General features: G+C 46.3%; 1 protein-coding gene across 2 annotated transcripts in view; it reads left to right on the top strand.

Annotated features, from left to right (window-relative positions):
- Positions 1–18,359, top strand: part of LOC145360098 (zinc finger protein 362-like) — a 67,483-nt gene that overhangs the window by 25,066 nt on the left and 24,058 nt on the right. The window contains exons 2-3 of one of the 2 annotated variants that reach the window (XM_080215053.1): positions 11,062–11,131; positions 12,390–12,630. In XM_080215053.1, the coding sequence (XP_080071179.1) occupies positions 11,069–11,131; positions 12,390–12,630 (304 nt within the window). In that variant the 5' untranslated portion in view covers positions 11,062–11,068. Of the gene's footprint in view, positions 1–11,061; positions 11,132–12,389; positions 12,643–18,359 lie in introns of both variants that reach the window. The other variant, XM_080215052.1, reaches the window with a different exon arrangement.

Here is an 18,359-nt window from a genome sequence, read left to right as displayed (position 1 = left end):
TCCTGGTTTCACTGAACATTGAGCCTCCGCCAACAACCTTGTGAACTGAGAATGTGGGCTCAACGTTCTGTCCTCTGTGTATACTTTTGGTCTCCACATAGTTGCATTGGGGGGGTAAACTGAAGGTTCACTAAACTGGTTCGTGCGATTTAAATGTTCGGACCTGTGAAGAAAAGTTGAGTAAACTGGATCTGTTTATTCGAGAGAATGAGAGGGGACCTCATCGAATCACATGAGGTTTTGAAAGGGCTTGAGAGAATAGAGACTGAGATATTGGTTCCATTGGTCGGGCAATCTAAAAGTCTCAGGATAAAGGTGTTATATATTTCAGTGGTTCCATGATTGCTTTAAGAGCCAGTCACGTGATTTGATTGTGATGTCATTGGGATGTTTTAACAGGCTCCTGCTTGAGTTGCATATTCTACTCTGTACAAGCAACACTGGCACAGTGGTTAGCACTGCTGCCTCGCAGTGCCAGGGACCTGGGTTCGATTCCCGGCTTGGATTACTGTCTGTGTGCAGTTTGCATGTTCTCCCCGTGCCTGCGTGTGTTTCCTTCGGGTGCTTCGGTTTCTTCTCACAGTCCAAAGATGTGCGAGTTAGGTGGATTGGCCACGCTAAATTGACCCTTAATGTTGGAGGGCTAGCTAAAGGTAAATGTGTGGGGTTATGGAGATAGGACCTGGGTGGGATTGTGGTTGGTACAGACTCAGTGGGCCAAATGGCCCTCCCCCCCCGCCCCCCGTTGTAGGATTCTATGATTCTAACAGCCACTAAAATAAACCAGCTGTTGTTATTTTGAATCCACGTGTGCAAAGAGTTTTAGTCATGAAGAGAGGCTGGATAAACTCGGATTGTTTTCACTGGAAAGACAGTGGCTGAGGGGCCTGATAGAAGTCTACAAAATTATGAGAGATGTAGACAGGGTGGATAGTCAGAGGATTTTTCCCAGGATGCAGAGGTCAACTAAAGAGGGCACAGGTTCAAGGTGAGAGGCGGAAAGTTTAGGGGAGACACGAGGGGCAAGTTTGGTGGGCATGTTGAATGTACTGCCAGTGGAGGTGGTGGAATCAGGCAGGTTAGCAGTGTTCAAGGTGTACCTTGATAGGCACATGAATAGGAGGTGACCAGGGGAATAGAAACCATGTATGGGTAATAAGTAGTGGGTCGACATAAGGCTTAGGAATTGGCGCAGGCTTGATGAGCGTGGAATCTGCACACACACACACACACATGTTGCAATGAAGTTACTCTGAAAATCCCCTAGTCGCCACACTCTGGCACCTGTTCGGGTACACTGAGGGAGAATTTAGCATGGCCAGTCCACCTAACCAGCACACCTTTTGGACTGTAAGAGGAAACTGGAGCACCCGAGGAAACCCACGCAAACACGGGAGAACGTGCAGACTCTGCACAGACAGTTACCTGAGGCTGGAATCGAACCTAGGCCCCTGGTGCTGTGAAGCCGCAGTGCTAGCCACTGTGCCACTGTATTATCCTCTCTCTCCCTCTTGATCTAAATCTCTCTAATCTTCCTTCAGCCACCTCCTTCAGTGAGTTTTTGAGCTTTAGAATGCGGCAGGTCAAAACTTGTTGTCCTTTCTTGATGATATTCATGAATAATCTTTCCTCCTCCACCATCCTAGGATCTTCTTCTTGCTCTTCCCTCCATCTAACCCATTTCATCCTTTTCCAGAGCCACACTGTACAGGGAGTCTGTGATGCTGGAGACATATGGGTGAAGAATGGGGGGGAGGGAGCGGTCTCTGATGCTGGAAACATATGGGTGAGGAATGGGGAAGGAGTTTCTGATGCTGGGGACATATGAGTGAGGAATGGGGGGTTTGTGTTGCTGGGAGGCATGTGGGTGGGGAATGGGAGGGTCAATGTTGCTGGGGGGGGGTGTGCTTTGGATGTCCGCTTTTCTCATCTGTGTCAGTTCGATACAACCAGACCTTCCAAACCCCAGTCTCGACCTCTCTTTTCTAAAGATCTCCATTCCTTGCTATGCTGTGGAATTTTTTATGTTTGGAGAATGCATTCTTTGTCGAGGAGTAGCCGTCACATTGGTTGCTCGCAGTCTATTGTTGGCACAAAGGCCTGAGGCACATTCAATGCTCTGTATATTCCATTGTGGGCCTTCCAACGAGGGCTTCAGGATAATCAACCATTAGAGCCTGTGTGCAAACTATAGAGCCTAAAATTTAGCAAATAAGGATTCCTGTCCAGAGAATCCCTAAATAGCAGGGCCATCACACTGGGTCCTTTGGGAACAGGAAAACTTGCCTCTGAAACTGTTTGTCTTCCCTGCTGTTTAAATTTTAAGATTAAAGTTTATTTATTAGTGTCACCAGTAGGTTTACATTAACACCACAATAAAGTTACTATGGAAGTCCCAGAGTCGCCATACTCTGGCGCCTGTTCGGGTACACTGAGGGAGGATTTAGTATGGCCAGTGCACCTAATTTGCACGTCTTTTGGACTGTGGGAGGAAACCGAAGTGCCCGGAGAAAACCCACGTAGACACGAGGAGGACGTGCAGATTCCTCACAACCAGTGATGCAAGCCAGGAATTGAACCCAGGTCTCTGGCACTGTGAGGCAGCAGTGCTAACCACCGTTCCTGTTGGACAATCTTTTACAAGCTTCTTCTTATGGTTGTTCTACACTTAAAAATCTGCAAAAAGTTTGAAGTCAAACAAAGGTCGTTGTCACACAAGCAGCCTGGATCCTATCATTAACATGCCAACTCCTAAACATGCTACATGGCATGCATAGGGTCATTTGGGTGCAAGTGTGGGTTGGTACACCCACTTCATTGACCCCTAAGGGTTAAGAGCAGCCTTCTCTCTCTCTCTCTGGGATATTTGAATCATCGATAGTCACAGGTGAGGTGCCTTAAGATTGGAGGGTGGCATATGTTATGCCTTTGTTTAAGAGGGGCTGCAGGGAAAAGCCTGGGATCTGCAGGCCGGTGAGCCTCACATCTGTGGTGGGTAAGTTGTTATAAGGTATTTTGAGAGACAGGATCTACAGGCATTTAGAGATACAAGAATTGATTACGGACAGTCAGCTTGGCTTTGTGAGTGGAAAATCATGTCTCACAAATTCAATTGAGTTTTTCGAAGACGTAACTAAAAAGGTAGATGAGGGCAGTGCAGTTGATGTTGTCTACATGGACTTTAGCAAGGTCTTTGACAAGTTACTACATGGTAGGTTGTTGCATAAGGTTAAATCTCACAGGATCCAGGTTGAGGTAGCCAAATGGATGCAAAATTGGCTCAATGACAGAAGAGAGTTGTATTTCAAACTGGACGCCTGTGACCAGTGGTGTGCCTCAGGGATCAGTGCTGGGTCTACTGCTGTTTGTCATTTCTATTAATGATTTGGATGAGAACTTAGTAGGCATGGTTAGTAAGTTTGCAGATGACACCAAGATTGGTGGTACAATGGACAGTGAAGAAGGTTATCTCGGATTGTAACGGGATCTTGATCAGTTGGGCCAGTGGGCTGACGAATGGCAGATGGAGTTTAATTTAGATAAATGCGAGGTGATGCATTTTAATAGATCAATTTGGGGCAGGACTTACTCAGTTAATGGTAGGGCATTGGAGAGAGTTATAGAACAAAGTGATCTCGGGGTACAGGTTCTTAGCTCCTTGAAAGTGGAGTCACAGGTGGACAGAATGGTGAAGAAGGCATTCGGCATGCTTGGGTTCATCGGTCAGAACATTGAATACAGGTGTTAGGACGTCTTGCTGAAGTTGACATTGCCACATTTGCAATTCTGTGTACAGTTCTGGTCACCCTATTATAAAAAGGGTATTATTAAACTGGAAAGAGTGCAGAAAAGATTTACTAGGATGCTACCAGGACTTGATAGTTTTAATTATAAGGAGAAGCTGGATAAACTGGACTGTTTTCTCCCTCAGGGGTGATCTGATAGAGGTCTACAAAATAATGAGGGGAATAGATCAGCTAGAGAGTCAATATCTTTTTTCCGAAGGTAGGGGAATCCAAAACTAGAGGACATAGGTTTAAGGTGAGAGGGGAGAGATACAAAAGGGTCCAGAGGGGCAATTTTTTCACACACAGGATGGTGAGTGTCTGGAACAAGCTGCCAGAGGTAGTAGGAGAGGCAGGTACAATTTTGTCTTTTAAAAAGTGTTTGGACATAGGTAAGATGGGTATAGAGGGAATGGGCCAAATGTGGGCAATTGGGACTAGCTTAGGGGTGTAAAAAAAAAGGGGTGGCATGGACAAGGCGGGCTGAAGGGCCTGTTTCCATGTTGCAAATCTCTATTACTTCCAGGAGTCAAAAGGGACAAATGACGTGAGCTAAAATGAGGTTCTTATCTCTTGCCTTTGTTTCCCAAGGTCATGTGTGTTAATTAACAGCTAAAGGTGTTCAGCACTGTCTAGTGGCTGTTGATGTTGCAGGATTGCTAGGGAAGTTGCAAAGGAGTAGGTGAGTGACCGAAAGTAAGAAGCTCGCATTTCTGCATTGTCTGTCTTTCAAAACCACAGCACGTCCCAAAACGATTTACAGGCAATTAAGTACTTTTTAAGTATTGGGAGTGGGGGAGGGCATTCTCAACCCCCATTTTTGGTAGCGAATGAAATAGGAGACGCAAAATGGCTTGTATGCCAGCAGGCCATCCCTGCTCGACTGTTGTTGCATCCCTGCTAATGACACAACATGTCTGTTGGGACAGAGGTGGCGCAGGTAGCACTGCTGCGTCACAGCGCCAGGGACCTGGGTTCACTGTCTGTGCGGAGTCTGCACTTCCTCCCCGTGTCTGCGTGGGTTTCCTTCGGATGCTCAGTTTTCCTCCCACACTTCAAAGAAGTGTGGGATAGGTTGATTGCCATACTTTTGATTTGATTTGATTTGTTATGGTTACATGTGTTAACATACAGTGAAAAGTATTGTTTCTTGTACGCTGTACAGACAAAGCATACTGTTCATAGACAAGGAAACGGGAGAGTACAGAATGTAGAGTTACAGTGATAGCTAGGATGTAGAGAAAGATCAACTTCGTGCAAGGTAGGTCCATTCAAAAGTCTGACCACAGCAGGGAAGAAGCTGTTCTTGAGTCAGTTGGTACGTGACCTCAGACTTTTGTATCTTTTTCCCGACGGGAGAAAGTGGAACAGAGAATGTCCGGGGTGCATGGGATCCTTAATTATGCTGGCTGCTTTTCCGAGGCAGCGGGAAGTGTAGACAGAGTCAGTGGATGGGAGGTTAGATACTAAATTGACCCAAACATCAGCGGGATTAGCAGGTTAAACAAGGGTTATGTGAATAGGGCCTGGGTGGGATTGTGGTCGGAACAGACTTGATGGGCCAAATGGCCTCCTTTTGTACTGTGGGGATTCTGTTCTATTCCATTCCGGTTCCAGGGCAGCCGCCGCCTTTTTCTATTTTTTTTGTACCCTGTTCATTTGAGAGCCCAAGTTACTGATTGGGTGACATTGCGGGACCTGCCTCCAGCTTTTTAATCTGACCAGGAGTCAAAGAAAATAGCTGGAAAAGTTGGCAGTGTTCCGGGCTGGTTACACCCCGCTTTTCCTGCCGGAGTTAACAATTAGTCAACAAAAAAAAAATTGGGTAATCCCGCTGACAATACATGAAGGATAACCGCCAATCAGTGCACAGTCGTATCCCACAGCCAGTAATGGTGTTAATGACTAGATAATCTGCTTTAGTGACTTCGACCAGAACCCCAGGTAGAGAACTTCTTCTGGTCAGTCAGTGGTCAAGGCGCTTTCCCTCTGGATCAAAACAATTATGGGGTTCAGCCTTTCTCCAGAGCACAAATCCAGGCTGACGCTCCAGTGCAGTAACTGAGGGAGTGCCACACTGTCAGAGGCACCAGCTTAACAGATGAGATGATAAACAGAGGCTGGAAGACAGATTTTGGAGCACTTTTGAAGTTGTGAGCAATGCAGTTATAAATGCCAGACTTATTTCCCTCAAAACAGGCCTGTCTAAACTATTGCCCACAGTCGAGCGGGCAGAGAGGGTCTCAGTTTAATATTCCATCTGAAAGATGGTTATAGGATTTAAAATTTATTTCTATTTAGTGTCACAAGTAGGCTTACGTTAACACTGCAATGAAGTTCCTGTGAAAATCCCCTAGTCGTCACACTCCGGCACCTGTTCGGGTATATTGAGGGAGAATTTAGCATGGCCATGTCTTTTGGAGTGTGGGAGGAAACCAGAGCACCCGGAGGAAACCCAGGCAGACACAGGGAGAACGTGCAGACTACACACAGTCACCCAAGCCGGGGATTGAACCTGGATCTCTGCAGCTGAGAGGTAGCTGTGCTAACCACTGTGCCACTGTAATGTCCCATTTGAAAGACAATAACTTCGACAGCACAATTGGTATTGCGCTGATTGTTCAAAGCTGATTTAAGAAGGGATTTAAATGGCTTCTAAGTAGAGAAGAGATATCTGGTAGCGAGTTACAGGCTAGAATTGAATCGAGGAACTCAAACCTTATCTGATTAGTTATAGTCAATGTGAGTCTAGTGTCAGCAGACTGTTCAGGGTACCACAAGTGAACTGGATCCTGGTGTTTGCACATTGGTAGCAGAATGCCCTGAATAGGGATAAGGAGGAGAGAGTTCTCTTCTCCGCAGTCCTTGGGATTGTCAGACTGATCGGAGCAATTTAGCTGGAGCCCAGCAGGGTCCAGGCAGATTAACTGGTGTTTGGAGGGACTTTGACATTAATTAGTCTTTGAACTGCGTGCAGAGGATTAAAGCTGTGACTACAGAATCCCTTCAGGAGGATTCGAGTACCGCAGCCAAACTTGGTTTAATTTGGTCTTCTGCAGCGCGACAGCCCCAGGAATTTGTTTACAATCATCACCCTTTCCATTTCCGTGACATTGCGTGTCTCCGAAGCTCCCAAAAAATTGTTTGTCAGGCTGATAGATTCGGGCCAATGACTGAAACAGTTCTCAGGCTGGAGTTAGAGCTGTGTTTAAATCTTCCCTTTTTATTCATTTTCAGGGTGTGTGGGTATCACCCCATCGAGAGGGCGGGTTAGATCTGCGTTCAGTACTGACCTCGGGTGGTTGTCTGTGTGGAGTGTGCACATTCTCCCTGTGTCTGCGTGGGTTCCCTCCGCGTGCACCGGTTTCCTCCCACACTCCAAAGATGTGCGGGTTGGGTGGATTGGCCATGCCAAATTGTCCCAGAGTGACAGGGGGATCAGGAGGGTAAATACATGGGGTTACGGGGATAGGGCCTGATTGTTGTAGGTGCAGCCTCGATGGGCCGAATGGCCTCCTGTAGGGATTCTGTGCTTCCTTCCTCCACTGCTGCAGCTTGTGTGGCTTCCATCGGTGTTATTCGGTTGGGAGTTTGTACCTTGATTCAGTGCCAAGGTTTGAGCTGAGTGGTCCATCTATTGTACTTTGTTCTTTCCTAGACAGACTGGAATGGCTTCAGACAGCACTGGGATGGGATGGGGGTCACAGAAAGGCCAGATGAGCAGGATCATGTTTCCTTCCCTACAGGAAGTGGCTTGAGTCAGTAGTTTTAATCAATAGGATAAGATATTTACCATTGATCAGAACGGGGGAAGGTGAGTGGTCGATCTTAGTTTTATTCATGAGACAGTTGGTCAGTATGTTGCATCTTGTGCAGGCACAATGATTATTCAGGAGTACGGATACTTCAGGGCATTGGAAGAGTCCCAGTTACTGTTGGCAAGGAATGGATATCCCACATGTGAGATCCAGAAGGCATTGCTTGCTGATCTGTAGAAGCTGATGACACACTGCCTCTGCCCTAAAGTTAGGAAAAAGTCAGCCATTCCTCATCACACCCCAACGCTATCCTCCATGGTGCTGCTAAATAATAATGATCGGGGTGTTACTGGAAGATCAGTGAATCAACCCCATGCAGGACAGGAAGGAAGTAAAGAAAAACTCCGTGGGATATGTAATTCTGTATTTTTATTTATCTGAATGTCTTGTTACAAAAGGATGGCACAGTGGTTAGCACTGCTGCCTCATTGCTCCAGGGACCTGGGTGGAAATTGCACTTTCTCTCTGTGACTGCGTGGGTTTCCTCCGGGTGCTCTGGTTTCCTCCCACAGTCCAAAGGTGTGCAGGTTAGGTGGATTGGCCTTGTGAAAGGTGCGGGGTTACTGTGATAGTGCAGGGGGGATGGTCTAGGATAAGATAGAGTCAGTGCATAATCGTTGGGCTGAATGGCCTCTTCTGCACTGTCAGGATTCTCAGATCCTATGAAAAGTGGAATGCTTGCGTTCCACATGGGAACACTGTCCAGTGGGACAGAATCTCTGTCTGCGATGGAGAGGTGCCCAAACTACATGGACCTTCTGGCCTTCAGTGTTACATGGGTTCTCCAGTATGCGCTTGGGAGTGTGCCAAATGTGGGATGCCAGGTTTTGGCCGCTATGGGAGGATAAATTATTTGTTTGAAAAAAAAAATCTCCTGTGTCTGGCTGTTTTGTGAGAAGGCTTGCACAAGCCTAGTCCAGTGACTGTACCTCAGAGAGGCTCCTTCTTCAGACGTTGAAGACTGGCGCTTGGTGTAGACTCAGTGGCCCAAATGCCCTCCTTCTGAACTGTAGGATTCTGTGATTTGAAAGGCTTTTAGATACGCAAATCAATATGCAAAGAATAGAGAGATAATGGACCAAGGGCAGGCAGAAGGGATTAGTTTAATTTGGTGTCATATTCGACACAACATTGTGGGCCCAAGGGCCTGTTCCTGTGCTGTACTGTTCTAGGTTCTGTGGTTGAGGTGGAAGGGACGGTTTCTTGTATATGGTTTACATAAGAACATAAGAAATAGGAGCAGGAGTAGGCCATCTAGCCCTTCGAGCCTGCCCCGCCATTCAATAAGATCATGGCTGATCTGTTGTGGCTCAGTTCCACTTTCCCGCCCTCTCCCCATAACCCTTAATCCCCTCTCTTATCAAGAACCCATCAACCCGCTTCTTAAAAATATTTAGCGAGGCAGCCTCCACCACTTCAACGGGCAGAGAATTCCAGAGATTCACCACCCTTTGAGTGAAGAAGTTCCTCCTCAACTCCGTTCTAAACCGCCTCCCCTTTATCTTGAGGCTGTGCCCCCTAGTCCTACTGTCTTTTTTGAGCGGGAAGAGTCTCTCCACCTCTATCCTATCCATCCCATTCATCATCTTATACGTCTCAATGAGATCTCCCCTCATTCTTCTAAACTCTAACGAGTACAAGCCTAGTTTATTCAGCCTCTCCTCATAGCTCAATCCCCTCAACTCCGGTATCAGCCTAGTAAACCTCCTCTGCACTCCCTCCAGGGCCAAAATATCCTTGCGCAGGTGCGGCGCCCAAAACTGCACATAGTACTCCAGCTGCGGCCTCACCAATGCCCTATACAGCTGCAGCAAGACCTCCCTACTTTTATATTCAATCCCCCTCGCTATGAAGGCCAGCATCCCATTCGCCTTCCTGACCACCTGCTGCACCTGCAAGCTGGGTTTTTGCGACTCATGCACAAGGACCCCGAGGTCCCTCTGCACCGTCGCCTGCTGCAGTTTTTCGCCACGTAAGTAATAGTCCTTCCTACCATTCTTCCTACCAAAGTGGACCACCTCACACTTGCCAACATTAAATTCCATTTGCCATTTCCTGGCCCATTCGCCCAGCCTATCTAGATCCTTCTGCAGACTCTCCACACCCTCCGCACAATTTGCCTTTCCCCCAATCTTGGTGTCATCAGCAAATTTCGACACCCTGCACTCGGTTCCCTCCTCCAGATCATCTATATAAATGGTAAATAGCTGAGGCCCCAGCACCGACCCCTGGGGCACCCCACTAGTCACCAACCGCCAATCCGAATAGCACCCATTGACCCCCACTCTCTGCCTCCTATTTGACAACCAATCCTCTATCCACGCTAACACCCTACCCCCAACTCCATGTCCCCTGACCTTCTGCAATAACCTCTTGTGAGGTACCTTGTCAAACGCCTTCTCAACATGAACATCACATTGTTACTGTAGCTAAAAGCTGAATGCGATGCAGTCAATCCGTAATGCCCTTATCCTGCTGAAGGTTCTTATCTCACAGTGGAAATCATCAGTAACGCAGGCATTAGGAATAGGAGGAGGCCATTCAGCCCCTTGAGCCTACTCTGCCACTCAGTTTGAACATAGTTCAATGGCACCTCAACTTGCTTTTCTGCATTTGCTCCCTATCCCTCGATACCCTTACCCCATAAAAATCTATGCGGTGTTCATTCATCCGTTGTCGTAGCGTCTGCACGGTCTCCCCATTTTACCATGCCTCAGGACATCCTTTCCTGCAGAATGAACACTGCTCGACAATCACCAGGCAAGACAGTTCCTTTCCTGTTGGCGAACAACTTCAGCGATCACGCATTCGGCCTCTGATCTTCGGGTAAACGTTCTCCAAGGTGGCCTTCACGACACACGACAGCGCAGAGCCACTGAGCAGAGACTGATAGCCAAGTTCCGTACGCATGAGGACGGCCTCAACTGGGATCTTGGGTTCATGTCACACTATCTGTAACCCCCATGGCTTGCCTGGGCTTGTAAAATTTCACTTACTGTTCTGTATGGAGACAATACACATCTCTTTAACCTATGCTTAATGCTATCTCCACTCACATTGTCTGCACCTTTAAGACTTGATTAGCTGACTAGCTGTAAAGACTCGCATTCTAATCAATATTCTGTAAACCGTGTGTGCCTTTATATGCCCTGTTTGTCATCGGAACTCCCCACTCACCTGACGAAGGAGCAGCACTCCGAAAGCTAGTGGCATTTACTACCAAATAAGCCTGTTGGACGTTAACCTGGTGTTGGAGACTTCTTACTGTCTTGTGCAGGAACAGGTCCAAGGGACTGAATGGCCTTTTTCTGCTCCTGTGAATGGTGTTAGAAGATCCTTCCCAGATGAAGAAGCAGCACTGCAGCTTTGGACGGAGCTGGTTCTTTCGGGAGTTGAGGGTGAGGAAGCATTGCTTGCTGCAGAATTATTCTAACGTATGGATTTTGTTGCTCTTCCAGAGTTGCCATGGCGGAGCCGCGATTCAACAACCCGTACTTCTGGCCTCCACCACCTACAATGTCAAGCCAGGTAGGAGTGATGGGCACCGCGTTAAAGTCATGTAATGGGTATCAGACACCGAAGTACAGGGCAACGCTTTCTGCTTTCAATAGTTTTATATTGGAGGGAGAAACACGATGAGGGAATGTACACCCAATATCTCACTAGTAAATGTTGCTGCAGTTTGTTATTGATGGTTTCTTACAGAGTTTGAAACGACCCATCCCTGATTTCCAAAATAAACTGGGGACCCCATGTCTCCTACAGACTCAAACATTGCCTTTCCATCCATGGACACTACAAAAAAGTCCATGTTAGGCCTTAGGGTTGGTGTTAGGCTGGGCATCAGGTCTGATAACCTCCCTGCTGGTAGCCATCTTGCCAGCATTCCCCATGTCAGGGGGCTGGTGGCCACCCAAGGAGCTGTATCTCGGGATATGGGATGTGGGCATTGCTGGCTGGCCAGTATTTATTGCCCATCCCTGGTTGTGCTTGCTCAGAGGGCAGTTGAGAGTCAGCCACATTGCTGTAACTTTGGAGGCCAACCAGGTAAGGACAGCGGATTTCCTTCCCTAAAGGACATTAGTGAACCAGATGGGTTTTTTTCCCTGACAATGATTTCGTAGTCATCACTAAATTCTTAATTCCAGATTTTTGCTTTGCTGAATTCAAATTCCACCATCTGCTGTGGCGGGATTCGAACCCAGGTCCCCAGATCATTAGCTGAGTTTCTGGATTAATAGTCTAGTGATAGCCCATCACCTCCGCATGAAGGAGAGGGGAGCCTGAACTTTGACCTGAGGGCAACGCGCTTAGCCTGCGGGGATGGGGAGTTTTGGTGGGTGAGGACAGCAGCAGTGTTTCTGGACTGGCAACACCCCCAGAACCCCGACTAACACTACAGATACACGAGTTCAAATCCCACCACAGCAGCCGACAAAATTTGAATTCAATTAATAAATTAAACCGGAAAGAAATACCAGTTTCATACGTGGTTTGTTGTTTAAAAATCCATCTGGGTCACCCACGTCTTCAGGGAAGGAGAGTAACTATCCGATCCCGGTCCGGCCTACCTGTTAACTGACCCACATGATGGGCAAACGGAGATGGGTGATAAATGCTGGCCTTGGCATCAACAGTTAAATCTAAACGCAAAACACAGTCCCACAGCATTGGTAGTGGCCATTCCTCTGGGGTAGGCACAGCTTCATGATCCCAGTAGACCTGTCGAGTTGTTGATATTACGCTGTCTTACATCTTTGGTGTCCCCCTTCCCTCCACCCCCCAGCTCGATAACCTGATGCTGATCAACAAGATCAAGGAGCAGCTCATGGCGGAGAAGATCCGCCCACCGCACATGCCCCCTTCGTCTGTGCAATCCCAGCAGCCTTTGCTGCTGCCGTCGACCTCGCAGAGCGGACAGTCGCCCTTGTCCATCCTGAAGCCGCAGCAGCTGACGGAGGTCCACGCACAGGCCCCTCAGCCGGACGTGGCCCTCCATGCCAGACCTGCTACCAGTTCTGTAACAGGTATTTTGAACTGTAAGGACATTTTTTTTCCTCACACGCTAATTGACGCTTGTTGAATGTTAATTTGTATCTGACCTGTTTTCCTCAGGGGGCGGAGGTGGTGCCTTGAATCCTTGCGACACACCTGGTTTCAATCGTGTCACTGTAGGGCATTTGGTAAATGGTGGCCAGATAATGTCTTAGATGGAGGGTTGGGACTGGAGGATCAGTACTTCTAGTAAAGTAGGCCCATTTCCGCTCTCAGTGCGATTTAACTCTTGTTAAACTAGGGAGGGAGAAAGGAAGGAGCGTGGTGGATCCAACTCAAGTTAAAATCGCCCTCCCCCCCCCCAACTCAACCCATGAAAGAGGCCTCAATCCAAGTGAAGAATGCCAACTGATGATGGGGAGGAGGCCGCAATGGGCCCTCAGGCCTCATTCCAAGTACCACCCAGATAAGGAACTGAAAGAAAACTAGCTGAAAGCACTCAGCAGGTCAGTCAGCCTCTGTTGAGAAGGATTTGATTTGATTTGACTTATTATTGTTGCATGTATTAACATTCAGTGAAAAGTATAATTTCTTGCGCGCTCAGACCTCAGACTTTCGTATCCTTTTTCCTGATGGAAGAAGGTAGAAGAGAGAATGCCCGGGATGTATAGTGTTCATAATTATTCTGGCTGCTTTTCCCGAGGCAGCGGGAAGTGTAGACAGAGTCAGTAGCTGGGAGGCTGGTTTGCGTGATGGACTAGGCTTCATTCATAACACTTTGTAGTTTCTTGCGGCCTTGGACAGAGCAGGAGCCATACCAAGATGTGATACCAGCAGAAAGAATGCTTTCTATGGTGCACCTGTAGGAGTTGGCGAAAGCTGTAGCGGACATGCCAAATTTCCTTAGTCTTCTGAGAAAGTAGAAGCATTGGTGGGCTTTCTGAACTGTAGTGTAAGAGGAACAGACCAGTTAATGTTTCAGGCAAAGGTTCTATATGTGAAATGTTATTTCTTTCCCCTTTTGCCAACTGATGGATGTGCTGTTATAGTTTGATGGTTTGTTTATACCTCTGGGATAAGTTTTGCTCACTACCCAAGTCTTCCACTTGCGACTGATCGGTCCTCACGTGAGAAAGCAGAGTGTGAGTGTCAACAAGCTGTTTGAACCCCTGTGTGATATCCAGCTTGTGGGTTCCCCCGCAAGGGTCATTGCAAAGGGATCAGGAATGATTTTCCCTCTCGTTAGCTTAGGGATGCTGCTGCTGCCACTTCTTATCGCAACTCCTCCCAGGAAATCAGCCGTCATCGTGCTTCATACACATCTGTCTTGCGCCATCCTCACACATTCTCTCTAGTTCATCTGCAGCCACTCTGTGATATCCGACATTCAACGATCGTTCAACGAACATTCAACGAACGTTCATCTGCAGCCCTCCACAGCACCCTCTACAGAAGATTTCCAAAGCTTTCCAACTCCAACTAAATGACTAAAATACTGATTTTTTTTCTTCTCTGGATGTCACTTTTTAGAATTATTTTTCTTCTTGCAATTTCAAGCACCTCTTCATTGGTTTTAACCGCATTTCAAAAGCCTCTATTTTCTCCTGCAGATTTTTATTTATGTCCGGAGTTGTGAGACTTACAGAAAAGTAGACAGAACGCAGCATCTTACGACATTTTTCTTTGTTACTAGCTGGAGTTTTCATGTTGATAACACACCCTTCATCTTCACAAAATTACTCCTGATTATTCTTTGAATTTCGGTACCTATCTATCTCACCGTTTGTCCTAAATAGACAAACTTATCGACTTGTTCCGGTGTGACACCATCCATTTCAATCTTCACTCTATTTTTTTCCAATGTATTCCTTTGCTTTTGTCTTTTTGGTGTTCATACTCTTGAACGTCGAGATTTCACTGATCCATGAGATTTTATAGGGCTTTTTCTGATTCTGCAAGTAGTGCTGTGTCATCAGCATACCACAAGTTTCTTATGGTTTCGACCCCAATTCTCTGAATGTTTGTTGTGTCGAGATTGAATATTTTTGTCAACAGTACACAGTCTTGATGTACTCTTCACATGTCAGATTGCCTGTCTTCTAACCTGATGCTCACTGTCTGGTCCCAGTATAGGCGCTGGAGAAATCTCACATCTTTACAGTTAATGTCACATTTCAGTATCCAATCCGTCAGCTTTTGAGGATAAACACAGTCAAACACTTTATCTTAGTCTGTTTTTGTTTACTTTTAGATATTCACTGGAGATTGTTGTCAGGTTAAATATTCCCTTCGTCATTTCTACTTCTAAATCCAGCTGACCTTTCACCAATTTCTGCTGCAGGAATGCTCTTATTTCTTTCTATTTTGATTTTCAAGATCGGTTTAATGAGATGATGCATTGAGCTTATTGTTCTCAATTAATTGCACTCCTTTGCTTTAGATTTCTTAGTAATTTAACAAATAATGAATATCTCAGGTTGCTTGGAATGTATCCTTTGGAATACATGTATTCTTTGATCACAAATTTATGCTATTACTTCGAGTTCTGTTTCTCCAAGGGCTTTAGATGTTCTACGCCTGGAGCTTTTCCTGAACTCCTCAATTTCAAAGCATTTTTTTACCTTTGATATCCTGTTTGGTTTTTCATTTGCCTCGATATTTCGAGGCTCCCTCAATTTGGATTTTTGTACGATTCACGTATATTCTGTCCATCTTTCATGTATTCAGTTGTGAGACTTGGACGTCGCTGGCTGGTCAACATTTATTGCCCATCCTTAGTTCAGAGTCAATCACATTGCTGTGTCTCTGGAGTCACATGTAGGCCCAAACCAGGTGAGGGCAGCAGATTTCCTTCCCTGAAGAATATTAGTGAACCAGATGGGTTTTTACAACAAAGGACAATGGTAGAATCTTAATTCCAAATTTTTTTTATTGAATTCAAATTCCACCATCTGCCGTGGTGGGATTCGAACCTGAGAACCCAAAACATTAGCTGAGTTTCTGGATTAATTAGTGATAATACCACTAGACCATCAGCTCCCCCTGCTGCACCCTTTTATTATCTTTGTCTTTTATGCAACCACTACCCGTTGTTATTCCTTTCTATCGATCTGTCAAAGAGTTCATCTTCTGGTGCATAACTCCCATTTTGTGATTTCTTTCCAGCTCCAATACCTCATCACACATCTCGTTATACTGTTACTCTTTAGCCCGCCTACATGCATTCTTCATTTCCTTTTCACCTTCATCATACTCAGGGATATTTCTTTTCCTTCCTCATCCTATCATTATTACCAGAATCTTACCTGTCACCCACTCCTTGACTTTCTCTTTCCCGCTGTGTTAATTTGCCTTTGCCGCGTGTCGCATTCTCTCTTTCATGTTTTACCACTCGCCTTTCATTTCTAGTTCTGAGACCTCTGCATGTTCTGCTTCCTCGGTCCTCAGACATTTCTACTTGTTTTTTTCACTTTAAGACTGAGTGCCCCTTTGATGTTCTCATCCTCCAACATGTCAAGGTCTAAACAGTCGCACGTCTTTTTTGATATTTTCAGTTCCATCTGAATTTTTGCCGTAAGGAGACAAGTTTCTGTCTGTGCCGGGATACAGATGAATGTTCCGTATACTGATCTAAAATTTAACGTCACTTGATCTATTTGATTACTGTACACAATGCCTGGGCTTCTCCACGTGAACATTCTTCGTCTTTGACTCTCGAAGAAGGTGATTGCCTTCTTCATTTCTTAACAAAAGTCTCTCACCTTTTTCATTTCTCAATCTAAGGCCATGTTGACTGAGATGCATCCCTGATGTTCCTTCACCATTTTTAGTGTTTACGTCGCCGTAGTTACTATGACCACCTCAGCTGATATGATTTGACCAAAACACTTCAGGATGTCACCGTAAAATACCTCTATTACCTGCTCACTGTGACCTTGTGTCAGGATATGAACTTGAATGATAACCGGATCAAAAGGCTTTCCTCTGATTGCAATCAACTTCACTCTTTCTGAGATTGGCCTTGAACTGATTTCTTGCTCCTTTTGCTTATTAAGATTTCGATTCCATTCCTGTGCCTATCTTCACTTCCCGAGAAGTAACACACGTGATTCATCTTTTCTATATGACCAAATTCTAACCAGCTTACTCCTGCAAGTCCCACTAAGTCAGTACAGTGTCTATACGTTACCTGCGGGCAATTATCAAGTCCTTATATTCCATGTACTTCCTGTTGTAATATGCCTTTAAGGGATAACATCACTAGAATGGAAGTGTGTCACGCAATTCAGTTTAGTTTATATTCCATGGTCGTATTCTCAGAAAAATACTCTTCTACTGAGGGTGACAGGCTCAGACACTGACCTCGCTTGTGAGTTTAGGACAACTTTATCATAAATTTCTTGGTTACTTTGTTGGACAAGGTTTTCTCCTTTCCAGTCACTATTTACAACAGGATTAGCAGCAGGGGTCCAACAACCACCTCTGTTTCTCCCATTCTTCAACTGAGACTAAGCCTGGGACTTATGCTGTGCGTGAGCACCTAATCTCTTCACATGTGATTGGCTTCATTGCCTTACTGAGCACCCTTGGGTGTGTCCTGCACCTTGCCGGTCTCTGCCTGCTGAGCCATTGTCCAGTTAGCTGGCAGGAATAGCCGGCCTCTTTGACCATTCCCAGTCCTCACGCACGTTAGAAAGTCTGGCGTCTCCACACCACACCAGCTGATGGGCTGCTCACTTTGCACGATGTCCAAGGTGCTTTCTCAGGGTTGACCATTGATGCGCACAGCCAGTGACTTAGAGTCGTCAATGTGTGCTTGAGTACTGATTTCCTTTAGAATCCTACAGTACAGAAGGAGACCATTCAACCCATCGAGTCTGCACCCACCCAGGCCCTATTCCCATAACCCCACATATTTACCCTAGCTAAACCCGCTGACAGTAAGGGGCAATTTACCATGGCCAATCAACCTCACCTCAAACCCTGGAGTGTGGGAGGAAACCGGAGGAAACCCACGCAGACGCGGGGAGAATGTGCAAACTCCACACAGACAGTGACCCAAGGCCAGAATGGGACCCGGATCCCTGGCTTTGTGAGACAGCAGTGCTAACCACCGTGCCACCCCTTCTTGTGACATGAGCATTGTGCTTGGCAGTGGATTAAGGGTACTTGCCCTCACAAACATCACAAGTACCCCTTAGGGATGCACAGAAGGACAAATCTTTGCAGCGTTTTTGTGGCATGAAACATACAAGGAGCATTTTTGAAATGCAGTCAGTGTCATAATCAGTGACCAATTTGTACACAGCAAGATCCCACAAATGTAGTAAATGGCCAGATAATCTGTCTTACTCTTGGGTGAGTGGTAAGCATTGACCAAAACAAACTCAACTTCCCTCTTCTGAAATAAAGCCATTGGACTTCTTAAAAGTATATTTGTAAAGGTACTTTACAAAGTCCGGTTTAGATCTCATTTAAGATGAGAGCACTTCTGACAGTGCAGCCCTCCCTCAGCGCTACTCCAGGTAATGGGCTCAAGTCTTGGGTGTGAGATTCAAACCCACCACCTCCTGGCTCAGAGGCAAGAGAGCTACGCTCTGAGCTATAGTGCCTATCTCCACATTCAGATGTGAAAACCTTGATTTGAACTCCTGCGATGCAGTGAGCAGTTTTGTTCTCCCTGTTTGAGGAAGGATATGCCTGTGTTGGAAGGGGTGCAGTGAAGATTCACCACACTGGCCCCAGGGATGAGGGGTTGTCC

The sequence above is a fragment of the Carcharhinus amblyrhynchos genome, chromosome 30, assembly GCF_965287045.1.
Source record: "Carcharhinus amblyrhynchos chromosome 30, sCarAmb.v2.hapA, whole genome shotgun sequence".
Classification (NCBI taxonomy): domain Eukaryota; kingdom Metazoa; phylum Chordata; class Chondrichthyes; order Carcharhiniformes; family Carcharhinidae; genus Carcharhinus; species Carcharhinus amblyrhynchos.
This window is presented reverse-complemented; position numbering and strand designations above follow the sequence as displayed.